The sequence below is a fragment of the Gambusia affinis genome, linkage group LG10 (genome assembly GCF_019740435.1).
Source record: "Gambusia affinis linkage group LG10, SWU_Gaff_1.0, whole genome shotgun sequence".
Taxonomy (NCBI): Eukaryota; Metazoa; Chordata; class Actinopteri; order Cyprinodontiformes; family Poeciliidae; genus Gambusia; species Gambusia affinis.
Genome location: NC_057877.1, coordinates 23,955,543 through 23,970,385, shown reverse-complemented (window position 1 = coordinate 23,970,385; position 14,843 = coordinate 23,955,543). Strand labels below are relative to the sequence as shown.

General features: G+C 37.7%; 1 protein-coding gene across 2 annotated transcripts in view; it reads right to left on the bottom strand.

Annotated features, from left to right (window-relative positions):
- The window catches only part of adamts10 (ADAM metallopeptidase with thrombospondin type 1 motif, 10), a 63,192-nt gene that overhangs the window by 5,298 nt on the left and 43,051 nt on the right, over positions 1-14,843 (bottom strand). For both annotated transcript variants that reach the window (XM_044130561.1, XM_044130560.1), the window contains 8 exons: positions 12,149-12,282; positions 9,484-9,607; positions 3,808-3,888; positions 3,446-3,609; positions 3,214-3,340; positions 2,168-2,297; positions 1,838-2,042; positions 653-829 (listed from right to left, as the gene is read on the bottom strand). In XM_044130561.1, coding sequence (XP_043986496.1) covers positions 653-829; positions 1,838-2,042; positions 2,168-2,297; positions 3,214-3,340; positions 3,446-3,609; positions 3,808-3,888; positions 9,484-9,607; positions 12,149-12,282 — 1,142 coding nt within the window. The remainder of the gene's footprint in view (positions 1-652; positions 830-1,837; positions 2,043-2,167; positions 2,298-3,213; positions 3,341-3,445; positions 3,610-3,807; positions 3,889-9,483; positions 9,608-12,148; positions 12,283-14,843) is intronic.

Genomic DNA, 14,843 nt, shown 5'->3' with positions numbered 1-14,843 from the left:
AATTTTGATGTTGCTATTCTCATGTTTTTAACACTTATAAGTTTATTCCTACAATATTTGCATTGAATTTCCACAAAACAAAATGATTAAAAGTAATGTTTTTATATCTGTTTTTCTTGTCATTAGTTTAGAATCTATGCACTTTTTCTGTCCCACAGAAAAAAAGACCCATCCTCTTTTTGCTAAATTTTATGTTTAGCTTAATTTTAAATCCTAAAAATACTAAAATATATATGGATATTTAAAAATGGCAAATGACAAATACTTATCTAAACTTATAAGTTGTCTTTTCTCAAAAAGTCATGTGACATTTGTGGCTGTAAATAGGTTTTATTTGAGAGTACAAACAGCTCTTCAGATTGTACAGGTTGCAGATTGCTGGCCTAGTCCAAGTTCAGACCTTAAAATGATCAAAATGTTGCAGTGGAACCTTAAGACACCAGTTTCAGCTTGTGATCCTCAGTCAGTGAAAGCAATTTAAACATTATTTTCCACACACTTAAGAATTTACCCAGGGATCTGTTTGTTTTTGCAAACTCCAGATTGAATTTACATAAATTTAGAACCTGGTAAAAGAGGGTGTACTTTCTTTAATAATGAACTGAATGTTTCGATCAGGTAAAAATGGTGAAGGATGTGTTCAGCGTCTCACCTCGCCCCACGGCCCTGTCACCCAGACAGGAGGAGGGCATCGCTGCAGGTTACAGCGCACCCTGGAGGTCGGGCGGCCATTTTTGGGACACTTTGAGTCTGGCAATGTGTCGCCGCTCTCCCCGCTCTTACACAACACCACGCGGTGTCGGTAGCCAGGACCACAACTGGGTGTGCACTGCAGGCAAGAGGAGGGAAAACTACCTTTAAACCGACAGTGAGAGCAGCTGAGAGATGGAGGAGCGGGGAGGTCACTGCGTTCATAAGCATGCAAATAAATTATAAAACTTCATCATTCCAGCAGGGGGCAGCAGCTGCAAATGAAACAAAGCCGACGGCCTGCAGAGTTTTTGTGAAAACTGATGTATTAATGGAGAAAGTACTCAAAACTGTACTTAAGTAAAATTACAAACAGACAGACAAAAATGTGGTCTAGTAAAATATCATACTAACATTTTTACTTGACTAAAAGTAAGTATTTGATTTTTAAAATAATGCATTGAAAGTAAAAGTACTTGTGCAATGATCAAAGTTTATTTACATATCATAATTACAACAACCTCAGCTGATCAAAGTGCTTCAAAACATCACAGATAGATAAATTATAAAACAGAAATTAAAATTAAATTGCATAAAAATAATCAAATAATCAAAGTTATACAAGAGAAAGTCAGTAAAATAATTTAATAAACAAATATAACTGAAATATTTTGTACATGCGTTCTTTAAAGGCTTTTCTACTGATGTGTAATTATAATTTTATCCCTGCAGCTTTTAATCATAAGAAGAGCAAATGTAAGCATGGCAACAATTGTTGCTGCTAGCATACGGCATAGGCAGCGCTATGCTAGGTTTGGCTGTTTATTCTCTTCATCTCGTTTTTTCTAAACATCTTAAAACTATGAGATGTTTTAGATCTTCTAGACCCGAAAGAAACCCAAAATGTCATCTTCTACATCACAGTCATTCCAGAAAATGACGCCTCCTGAATGACAGCTGCACTGAGAGACAGCAGCCATTTTCATGTGCAAATGTAAACTTTGAGGTTATTTATAAAACTATGTACTCTTGTTTTACTTTTGCAAACAACTGTGTGTTTTTGGGATGGTTCAAAACAGCAAATTTTGTCTAAAACAATGGCAAAAGTCAAAATAAAGCATGCATGATTGCAAAAACGTGTTTGTACCTCGGACCAGTCCAAGGCCAGCCACTCTGGAGGGCAGCTGTGGTTGCTGCAGGGCTCTGTGAACGAGGGGCGGGTGGAGCTGCAGGCCGAGTCGTCCAGGACCTTCTCCTCCACCGCAGAGATCCTCCTTTTACATAACACCTCCCGAGTGCGCAGGCCGCCGTTGCAGCTGCGGCTGCAGTCCGACCACTCTCCTGTCCACCAGCTGGAAGCGGAAATAAACCTGCTGTTTGTTTTTAATATCCTCACTCGCTGCTGCCGCATTAAGAAGAAAATGCAAGAAAAGCTTTTAATTCCCTCTCATGCAGAAACAAAGTGATCAGGACTCACTTTGGGGAGCATGGCTCAGTGTTGCAGGATCTTCTCTTCTCTTTAGGTTTGCTCTTCTTGTCACAGAAGTGATTGTAGACGACAGAAAGATCCGACTGCCTCTTACACACAACCTGCTGGATCTGTACACCTGACCACAGGTGAGACAGAAAAAATACAACACAATGCCAAAAGAAATATTTTATCACTCAAACTTCACTGCATTGCACTGCAAAATCACCAACTCTTAGCAAGTATCTGTCTAGTTTCTAGTGCAAATATGTTAGTACACTTGAAATAAGACAAAACTAACTTGTAAATAACTTTTCAGCAAGATACAAAAGCTTGGTTACAGTTAATAATTCTATAGTATCAATAAAGGTACTGATTTCACTTGCAGATTATTTCACTAACAAGACATTTCTGCCAGTGGAACTGGTACTTTTCATCAATATTCAAGAAGTATTGACTTAAAACAGGCTCCCATATCTTGCCGAAGAGTTACTTGAAAGTTAGTTCTGTTTTATTTCAAGTGTACTAAGATATTTACCCTAGAAACTAGTCCAAAATACATGGTGAGAGTTTGTGTTTTTTCAGTGTACTTGAATTTTTTGTGATAATTGCTTCCCATTTACTCCTATAACAAAATAAAATCTATGGCTAATTTGTCCAGTGAAGGCAACTAGGAGTTCATTGATTCCTATTCTCTTTAAAAAGCCTGACCTGCTGATTCTGAACAATACCGAATTCTTTTGTCTGAAAGTTGCTGAATATAGTAACATATTTTAACCAGTTGGCAACAGTAGAGTGACTATTTTTAACTGCACCTTGTGGTAAATGTTTTGCTGAAATCTGATTATTTTCCTATTAATCAAATGCGACCGCAATGTCACTTCTGTGTGAACGGTTTATGACCTCAAAGCAACCCGCATGTGTGTAGACAATAAAGAAGCAAAAAATGTATGTTTTCATAGTTCCATTTCATTTCTTTATTTATGTCCCGGTTATGAGTTGATCAGTGTAGCCGAAAAACAAATTTAAACATGTATTTTTTCTTGCTTTCCTACCTCCTGCACACAAAGCTGAGCAGCGGGACCAGGACGTGTACTGCCAGGCGAAGCCGCTCATGGGATCCCTGCTGACAGGCGGGTTGAAGCGATAGTGGATCCCCTGGTTGTCCTCCCTCACCAGCACCTAAACACACAAATCCAAAACAGGAATGGACTCACTAATTTCACTTTGTCAAACTCCAGCTGTGCATCTTTTGAACACTTTATATTTCTTCTGTTCCAGTCCTACCATGACAATGAGGGTGATGTTTGTTGGGCCCAGAGCTTCTAGCATTTCTGGACCGTCGGTGGGCCGCCTGTAGTGGAAAATCGTCCCGGCAACGCTGAACCTCCGAGGCGAGTCAATGTTAAGCTTCCCATTGATAAAATAATGGTCATTTTTGCTCTTCAGGACTGGAACACAGAGAAGAGACATCTACTCTTCAGGTTTCAGAAATACACTTTACAATTTGATAGACTGAAGCAAACTGTAAACGTATGAGCAGTGACTTTAAAACCAGTATATGTACCTCTCCAGTTAAAACCAGTATTAGTTTTTAATCTGAATTAAACTTTTTTGACAAGTGTTTGTTTAAACCATCTTCGACTTACCAAGGTAGTTGAGGGAAATGTTTAGCTCTTGAATGTGGATGAACACTGATCCTTTAGGAATTCTCACCACTTCTTCATAATCTGGAAGCAGAAAACGCCAAAAAAACAGAAAAAAATGGAGAAAGTGAAATGAAATTGTGGAATAAAATAATTATTCACAGTATGCTTACTTTTATTAGAAGTTTATTTAATGTTAATATTACAATGTTTAATCAGTTTATTATATTTTACTCAGACTTACAGAGTCATTGTTTCTCTTCTAGCCTTCACAAGTTTGCTCCAGTGCGATAAGTAAATAATTGTCATACCTCCAGAGTGACAGACCAGACCCAACGACTTAGGCACAGAATATTCTGCCTGAAACTGGTTTTTAACTAAAGGTTGCATTTTTCTCACTATGTGTATTAATCTGATAAGCTTTTTTAGAATATCAGCGATGACACCCTGTCTGTGTGTGAAGGGCATTAAACAGTATATATAGAGAAGTGATTCCTTTGTCTAGTCAGATCTCAGATCTCTCTGGGTTCTCCATCTGGCCAGATGTAATAAAGCTGTGTTTTGTTCTCTCTTTTTAACAAGGTTTGGACTTTGTTAATTTCTCGCACTCGACAAAGGAGTTTTACTCACTGAGGAGAAGTGTGGTGTTTAACTCTGTGGGACATCAACCTGCTAGGCAGGGGCTTCAGTTTCCAGCTGCATTCCTGGGCAGACATCCTCCAGTCTCTGCTCAGAAACAGCATCTCTGCCAGGACCTGGCTTCTCCCATTTTCCCTCCATTCACTCCATCTGTCTGTCTTTCGTCCATGTTTTTTTAAAATAAAACTTTCTGCTCATCTCACCTCCATCTCGCCTCACTCTGACTTTCTGAGCTTCGCTCTGACGTCCAGCCAGAAGACCAGGTGCTGAAGCACCATAAATAACTCCAACTCACTGGAGGATGACAGAATGAAAAAGCTCAACTGGAATCTAATTCCTTCCAGTGATTCTTTTTTGATTGTGAAGCTTTGAGAGGCAAAAGACTTTGGTTCAGATGGGGTTTTTTTTCCTGGACATTTTGCTAAAATTTAGTAACACCTCATCACCTATGTGACAGATTTTTGACAAATTGTGAATTGACATACACTGCAAAAACACCAAATCTTACCAAATATTTTAGTCTAGTTTCTAGTGCAAATATCTCAAAACATCTGAAGTAAAACAAAATTAACTTAAAAGTAACTTTCAGAAAGATAAAATAACTTATTTAACTTAAAAGTAACTTTCAGAAAGACAAAAGAACTTATTTTAAGTCAAAAATTGAAAAAGTACTAGTTCCCCTGGCAGATTATTTCACCTACAACATGGAGAAAATGCCTCGCTATAATTTAAATAATATGCAAGTGGAAGTTGTACTTCTTACAACTGACTGAACACGATATAAGAGCTTGTTTTCAGTCAACAATCCCTTAATATTGATGAAAAAGTGCACTGCCAGACTATTTCACTTATGGAATAAATCTGCTGTAAATGAAATAATGTGCCAATGGAACCAGAACTTTTAAATTAATATTAAGGGATTATTAACTTAAAACTAACTCCTACGTCATACTGAAATGTTATGTGTACGTTTGTTTTGTCTTAATTCAAGTACAATAAGACATTTGCACTAGAAACTAGATGAAAAATACTTGTTTTTGCGGTGTTGCAACATAAACAGGCTTTCCAAAGAAACTAAAAACATTCAGAAACTTTAACTTACAATCTTAAAAAGCGACTCAAATGAAAGCAGTCAGAAAGTGGTTCAGCATGGTGGAAATGCCTTGCTATAAAATAAATAATCTGATTTAAAATCATGCAATTTTTTAAATCAATATTAAGGACTGATCACAGGTGAAAACGAAAATATACAATACAATACCAAAAGTATACAAACAGATTGAACTTTTTTTAAAATATATTTTCTCACATTAAAAACTTCACTGCATTACGCTACATAAAAACAAAACTTTGCTAAGTTTTGTTTTTAGTTTCTAGTCTAAATAACTCAGTACACTTGAGATAAGACAAAACTAACTTACAATTGACTTTTTCAACAAAATATAAGAACTTAATTTAAGTGAATAATTCCTTTATATTGATGTACTGGTTGCACTGGATTAATTCACTTACAACATAAGGAAATGGGTCGTTACAATTTAAATAATCTGAACCAGTACTAGTACTAATCAATAGTAAGAAATTATTCACCTAAAACAAACTCTTAAATCTTGCTAAAAAGTCTCTTTTTAGTTAGTTTTGTCTTATTTCAAGTGTACCAAGGTATTTGCACTACAGATGAGACCAAAAATATTTGTTAAAATGGAGTGTTGTTGCAGTGTAAATGCATCCATGCTGAGATTGGAGCACAAATAAAATTTAAATAAAAACCACAGGAGCATTGGGAAATCTGATCTTTCACTTTTCTAGAACAGGCTGAACTCCAGAACACATTCATGTCATTTTTCTTAGTTTTACAGTGCAGACGCAGTGGTTTTGCTTCATTCTGTGGTCATAAAACTTTCTCTATAGGGATAATGTTATCACTTGGTATGTTAATAATAGAGTAAAGAGGTTTCTGGGATATTCTTGCAATGTAATGCATAGTTTTATACTAAGTTTTGCCTATATGCCTCGCATACTTTTGTCTTTTTGTGCTTGCACTTATATTTACTGCCTCACAGCTTTATAATCTGCACATTGCAGAGTCTATTGGCAAACAACAAAACCAACAAAATAGAAGTGGTTTACTGCAATGCATGTGAATTGTGTGCTTGCATGTCATGCGTGAGACAAACAAAACGGAAAGCCACACATATAAAAGTTGCCCCAAAACTCTACTGCAGGTCAAAAACTCCAGAGGGAGACTTTAAATCACTGAAGCAGACAGCAGAGGAGAAGTGTTGGCTGGAGGCTTTTTTGGAGTTGGGAGAAATCAAAAGCTTGCTGTAGACATGACTGAGTGATTCTCCCAGTCATAAATCCTGACCGGTACCAGAATAAGCCTCCAGTCCTGCGCCTGGAGTTTGAGTTTGAGATGAAAAAGTGCTGTGGTGTTATTGTGACCCGAGTCTACTTCACTTTGAAAAGTAAAGCTTCATTTAATTTAAACTCACTTTATTGTGCCGCTTTTGACAGATACAGCATCATAAATCGCTTTTACTATAAAAAGCATAACTGGATGTTGTAGAATTTTGTAGTTTGTTTTTTTTAGCTGTGGAGGAATATTATCCACTCCTCTTGCTTCAGTTTCCGGAGGCTTCCAGACATGGATAGACAATAAATCAATAACAAAGTATATCTAAATAGACACCTGATCAATATCAATAGAAAACATGCGACAGAACTCACTGAACGCCAATCCAGAACCACAAGGAATTCTGGGACATGTAGGGTTAACTAGCCTCTCCTGGCTGGGTAAGCAAGCTTAGTGACATTAACTAACTCACCCACTCTTTGGTTACCTAGCAACAACATTCTGAGAAACTTGTGCTGCAGAAGCGTAAGGTTTCGACACTCATAGCAGCTTAAAAATAAAAAATTGATTGAAAACTCGATAAAACAGCAGTTTGGTAGTGTTTCAAATATTTAAAACAAAACTAATCAGTAATTATTGATATTGTTATGAAAGGCTTATATCGTGATATGTTTTTCAGCCCTTCTTCAAATAGAAAGTGACTTTTTTTAAACACCAGCTGTAGCTACAGATGTTCTGAAGGCAGCAGGGATGACAGACGGAGGCTGACAGGTTGACCCGGTTCTTGTGGTTTACAGCAGGAATGGATGTTCAGGGTGTGGCCCGCCCCAGAGAATCATGGGAGGGGGTGGTAGGTACCAACACAAACATGAGCGACTCTGGAGTTGGTGTTGTGGGCAGACGGTCACCTAAAATACATTTGATAGCATCCGGACCTCAAGCCGTAGCGGTCGGATTTACATGCCGCGGTGTTTTTGAACGTAGCATCTGTGTGTGGCCCTTCTGAGTTCGACTCAGGTCCAGTAGGTTGACGTCACGTTCAGGTTCACTGTACTTATTCCAACAGCAAAACAAATCAGGTTGGTGGTTAATATCAGTCCAGCAGCTTCTGCCCCACAGTTACCGACGGCAACAGAAAAAGGGGGAGGAGCTGCCAGTTACTGGTTGCTATGGTAACCACCAACTACCAAGAGAGGCAGAACAGAACGTAAAGCGCCAACAAAATTCGGGAGAAACAACAACTTATTGACTAAACAAAATAAATCCAAGTAAACAAATTTTGACAAACTTCAGATCTATAATGTTGTTGAAATAAAACCCTGTTACATGTTGGTTATGGTGACGTTGATTCCAGCTTTTAATGATCCTTTACAAATTCAGGAAGTTGTTTGGACAAACAGTTGCTCTTAGTGAAAATCTGTTTTGAGTTTATGCAGGCACAAACACTTCTGAAACACTTTTAATGAGGTTGAAAAGTGTTTCAGTGTTGTTTGTATGCAAACAATCCACTTTGAATATTCTGATTCATGATTCACATTTATGGGATGCCAAACGTTGGACTCTTTTCACTAAAATGTTACAGGACTGGACAGACATTTCTGATGGGAATAAAGTTGAAATAATTGATAACGATAATGGCAACAAAATCATTTGGTATTTCTTAAAGTGCATCCATCAGAAAAAAATTCAAATAGTCAGAGAATATTCTTTTCAAAATATATGCAACTAAAATAAAGAAAAAGCAGGATTCAGAAAAAACAAAGTCTTAAAAAGTGTACAAAAACAATTACAAACGTGACGAGACGAAATCTGAGTTGCAGGACTGAGATTTATAAAAATAGCAAACAATGAACATCTAAACTTAGTTGATGGCTTTAGTAAACAAGTGTTGCCAAAGCAACTTTTAACAGATTTTGATTTGATTGATTGAACAGGTGCTTTGTAAAGCCGTTTCACTGATGAATGAAACGCAAATGGAGCTAAACGTGACAAAAGCCGACCAAAGAAGTTTCAGCTTAAAGAAGTTCATCTCATGTTTGACTGGGAATAGGACTTCAAATTTCAATGTGCAAATATGCATGTTGAGTGTGAATCAAACACTGACATGATAATCTTCCTGAGAAATTTAGAAAATATAATTTGTAAGAAGGTATTACAGATACTTTTCATTTCTGTATTAAAAATGTTCGTCTATTGATCTAATGTAGTATTCTAATCATAAATGTCGTGTTTTTATTAGAGGTAAACAGAAAATCATCATAATTAACAGAAATAAAGGCTTGAAAACATCAGCTTGTGTGTAATCAATAAGTTATGTCACTAAGTGGACTGAATTACTGAAATATACTAACTTTTAAATGTGTCTGACTTGATTTTAAAGCAAGGTCTGGCCAGTCATTGAGGTAAAATATTCTGAAATCCCTGCAGTGTTTTAAGCCAGTGCTTAAAACTATGTTTTCATCCTCCAATTTGCCCAAAATCCATCTTTCCAAGATATCAAAAGCCAGATATGCATATTTCCTCGACTGCAGATTGTGTTGCATACCTTCAAATGGTGAAAGCTTCTTGTCTAACCTCTGGGAAGATGAACACTTGCTCCAAAGTTGAAATGAAACTTTGCCTGGATTGACTAGATTTGGATGGTGAAAGTAGAAGAGTAACAGGTGAGGCGTTTTGATTTCTACCTCCTTCAGGCAGCGAGTCGTTGAAGACTCCCTCCACGGAGATGCAGCTGCTCCCATCGCCGCCGCAGATCCGACAGCGATCTTCACGCACGTCTGACCCGAGCACACGATCGCAGCCCACGTGCTGCGATAAAAAGACAGGAACGAGTGAGCTGCAGAGGTCAACCGGGGTCACAGGCGGAAGAGGGCACAGTCGGTGAGCTGAGAGGTGTCAGAGGCCGAGCTGACGAATTACCTCCTAATGTCTTCCAGACCGCTTCTTCAAAACATAGAAATATCAGATAGAAAACCCAGATGTGTGCTGCGTGTTTTTTTTGTCTGATCCTGAGCAGACACAACGCTCTTTGGTCGCTGAACTCAAAGCTGTCGACATAAATAAATTTCATGATGAGCGAAGCAGGTGGTTTCACTCAAACTCTTAAACAGGGAACAAAACTGAAACTAAACTGTAGAAAATGAACGACGACTGCTCCGATTTCTGTTTCTGCATGCGGCGGCTGGTTGATGCCAGGCAGCGTTAATTTTGACAGCAAATTCAGCTTAATTTTATTTTGTTTTAGTCGACTGTTTGTAGTAACATTTTAGTGAACAAAATTATATATGAAATGTAAATACTTTTTGATTTATTCACTTTAATTAACACAAAATTAATCATGTTATAGCATGTTACTGTATGACTAGAAAAACAGATTTTACATCAATTTAACGTCTATTTTTCTGATCTTGCGTTCAACAATAACAACATATTTCAACCAGTTGACCTGCTCTGACTGAAAATTGAAAATATAACAAATGATAGAAGTTGCATGAGTCTATTTCAGTCCTTCACAATTAATCACAATTAATGAAATAGTGTAAAAAAAAGAAGCACTTTTTCATTAAATGTTTAAGAAAATGTTTTATCATCTTAAACCAAACCGTTTCAGATTTTCCAGGCTTTTATATTTAGGAGGGCTTAAAATAAGTGATTTTATTTTAAATGTAAGTTAGAAATGTTATCTATAAACTGGTTGTGCTTCAGTGGAAAGATGATTCACTACTGCAATATGTGGATACTACCTTGGTTTAATCTACATGTCCATTGTATTGTTTTTTTTAAAGCGAATTTGCCGCTGAGTGACATCAGTTTTGGCTTGTTTGGCCCACCATACTTCGTAAAGGATTGTTTCTCACACCTGGGTGGAGAAACAATCCACACAGAAGAAACTCACAATAAACAATAAATCAGTTAATTGCATGATAAATTAAATATCATGCATTTGCATGCTAGTTCTTCTTGCGTCTCTCATTTCTACCAAAGACTGGATGACAAAAAAAACGACTTTTCATTTTCTATTCATTTTATTTGTTGTTTCGGTTCTTTTGTTTCTGTATTTTAGATATTCAAAATGGCTTCCAGTTCTAGTTTATTGGTCTTTGAGAGGGTCTACTTGCATTATAATGTCATTACCATTATATAACTTGAAAATAGTTTCCAAATAATATTTTTGTTTATCGCAATATTACTGGGACAATTTATCATCCAGGCAAAATTTGTTATTGTGACTTTGGTTTATTTATACACAGTTACTGAAACCTGGAAACATTTATGCATCAAATCTGAGGTAAATCAAATTTCATATTATTCTTGCATCTAAACTAATGAGGAGAAACTAATGGAGAAGAGCAAACCTCAGACAGAAATGCTCCTGCTCTCTTACTGCAAACATTTGCTCATTTAACTTCCATTAACCAGAACATCCACATTGAATAAACTAAATCATATTTTCAGATACACTGCTACTTTTCTAAAACCTCTCATTATCTAACAACAGATGTTAAAGCAAGAGACAGGTGGACATAAACCACAAGTAGGCTGGATAAAATAGAAAAAGAGGAGAGCCTGGATTGCAGAAAGAAAAACTGCAAGAAAAAAAAAGTAGAAGGAAGTCAGAAAGTAGAAAAGAGCAGAAAATAGGAGTGCAGGGAATGAAAGCCAGCCTGCAGCGCAGACAGACTAACAACTGAGCTGGAAGGTCACTGAGTTCCTGCAGAGAGCAGAGCAGAGCGCAAGAGAAAAAAGGAGAAGTTTTGATAAACACAACCATGTCTTTGGATTTCAGACCACCTCTGCTTCATAATCTAACAAACCTCTGAGTCATAAAAAGAGGAGCTAAGATGAGGTTAAAAAGGTTGGAAGACAGAGATTAGGATGTTAGTAATGTCTAAGGTGGTTCTTATTTACACACTTAAAAGGGCTGAAGTACAAACTGTTTCACTGTAGGATTTCTAGGAAAAGCTTGAGCAATTATTCAATAAATCTTTGTTGTGAGTGTCAGCTGGACCATTCGGAGCCCCAGGTAGTCTCCGTTTCATCAAAGCACACCACAATGAAGAAAGCATCATTTTGTTTTTATTAACAGCGGGGATCAAGATCATTAGTGTGAATCTGAGTCTGCTGCCAAAGTTACGTCTAGTTTTATCATCCGAACAGCTGATTCTGAGGAGCAACACCAGCCAATGTGTTAGGCAGACGGCCGCAGCTGTTCAGGCTTCAGAGTGACTAAGATCACGACAATCTCCTGTTGATTCGACTTAAACCTGCTTACTCACGTTTTAGTGACTTTTATTGGACTCAAACCAAATGCTCGCAAGGATTTGTTTAATCAAAGTTCTTCTTACTGACCTTACACTCTCCGTTTACACAAACATCCAGAGAGTCGTCTCGACACGGCGTGCCGTCCACCACGGCGGGAGCTCGCTCCGTGTAGAAGTTGTATCCTTCAGCGAGGCAGTTGAGAGAGCAGGGCTTCACCCCACCTGGACCCACACAACGCAACAGAACCAGCACACAAAGCGTTAAAGCACATAAAAGACAGAGAAGACACGTTTAGGGGAGGTTTTGTTTGCCATTTCAGAAAACTTTGAGGGGAAATGAAGCAGACATCACCAATTCTGAAGGAAAATGAAACTAAAACTGATTAAAAACAGGATGTTAAAAATTATTTCTACCCTTCTCAATAGATTCTTAACTGCTATGCAGCGCTCTGCATGATTCCTATGGTATTTAGATGATTTCTCTTTTGTGATGAGCTCCCTAATCTTTAGCTACTCCTAAAGTTTTTCTAGATGCTTATTTTATTTCCACTCCAAAGAAACGTGTGGCTTAATTGGCTCTTTGGACCTTACACAAGGTTTCAATGTAAATCTGGCTTAAAATGCTAAAGAATCAACTCATGTTTTAAATAAAAATCTAATAACAAATGGTGTTTTTTTTATGTGATACATTGACTTTCCATGGCAAAATGACACTAAAAATACTAATATTGCTTCCGATTTTTTTTAATTGGAAATTATGTACTTTTTTGTTTTCCATAAATGTCAACATCCCACAGAGGGAAACGTATCCATCTTTTCTGAAAAATGTTTTTCTTCATTCTGAAATCTAAAAACAGAAATAAGTTGGGGCTCTTTAAACCAGCCTGGGTTGCTGGGTGACGGGCGGAGCTCTGCTGAGGTTGCTAGGTAACAGGCTGGGCTTTGCTGGGGTTGCTAGGTGAGGAGTCATGCCTGCTAATTGGTAAAACCTCTTGCATTCCAAAGTTTTTTAAACAGATCATTTTCCAGAGACCAAAAAACATGAACTCATTGCCAAAAACTATCTGGGTGGTGTTGTTTTTTAAGCGCTTGGTTTGTTTTTAGAAGCAGTAGAGACCCAAATATAATTGTAAAGATGTAAATTTTGCATTACACATCCCCTTTAAAGTATATCTGGCATTTCAACCATGAAAAAAGCCAGGTACAAGTGCATTAAGATGGGGTATTATTATTTATGGACCACAGTCGCTCATGAACTGCTAACACTGCGGGTCCACTGCACCTCTGAACGCTACAATTCAGCAGTTAGCTAGCAGTTTCCTGCCACTTCTTTGGGATAAATGTCATCTTTACCCAGAGGGTCAGTACTTAGCAGTTTGGAGTAGTAAAGGGAAGTACTGAGTGGCCAATAAATTTAACAAAATATCTTATTACAAAAACACAAGCCCGTTCAAAACAGCGTTTCAACAAATCTTCATTCATGTGTGAAACAGATCAACAGCTTCTTATTAGAGCGACTGCTGACATCATCCCGTGTTTGTTTGTGCTGGCAGTCACAGCCTGTGCTATAAGAGAAAGCGAGAATGTACCGGTCAAACTCACAGACAATAAATTGTTCAGACTTCGGAAAACTACAACTCCCATGGTGCCGAGTTTTGGCAGGGTAATGGTAGCTTTCAGGTGTGCGGTGTGAAGGTTGAACGTGAAGGCTGCTGCACTAAAAACATTGACATAGAACAGCTTGTTTCAAGAAAAAAAATAAGTGAGAGGTTTTTCCTTTAATAAATGAGCTGTCCTTGGCTGTCTGAACTGACAGAGACGACCTGTTTCTGTTTTCCACGTCAAGATAGAAATAAGAAGAAATCACATGAAGTTAAACTAAATAAATTTAGAGATGGAAAGAATGGGGAAATGAGGAAGGGAAAAAAAGACAAGAGTTATCCACGTAAAAGGACGAAAAGCACAACTGGAAGTCTGACCACGGAAGAGATGGAGAGCTGCTGTTTGACTTTAACAAGGAAAAGAGAAATTGGCACTTTTCCCATTTTAGCAGCTGCAAGGGATTTTTCTTGGAAAATCAACTGACTTGATGAAAAGACCACTTGTTGCCTGGTGTTGGAATTGTTTCGCCGACTATCTCTGCAAGCCATTATGTTCGAAAGTAAAGCAGTCAAACTATTTATCTTTCGCGTCCAGTTTTCGGCGTTTAGCAGAAACGAGAAATTCCTGCAGAGAACTTCGGGTGCAGCCAGCATCTGCACACCAGACAAGAGGGACAGTCAGCACAAGCAGCTTCAATTCAGTTTATTTACAAAGCTCAGAATTTACAGCATCTCAAAAGGCTTTGATTGAATGAATCCAATTCAATATGTACTGAGCTAAATCCAATTTCTACTTCAGCACCGGCGATGCTAAGCAGGAAGTCGTAATGTCTCCAAGGTCTGTGATCTTCATAAAATATAAACCATCATACCAAACTGCGAATTACAACTGCTGGCAGAAAGAAAATCAGTCCCATCTGGGACGACTTTCACTCAGTTCTACTAATTTGACTTAAGAAGAAAATCAATTTAGACACAAAGCCATTTTATTTAATAGCTGAACATTCTGGCTTTGTAAAATGTGCGTAGAAAACAACGTCGCTACAATTACTGACATCTTTTATTTTCAGACCAAGTAAGCCGCGTCAGCATAAAGAAGAACCTTGCAGCTTCTCTGCACATCATTTAATGTGCTTAATGTGTAAATTTTTAAAGTTGGTTGTTTCTGAAAGCGGACTTATT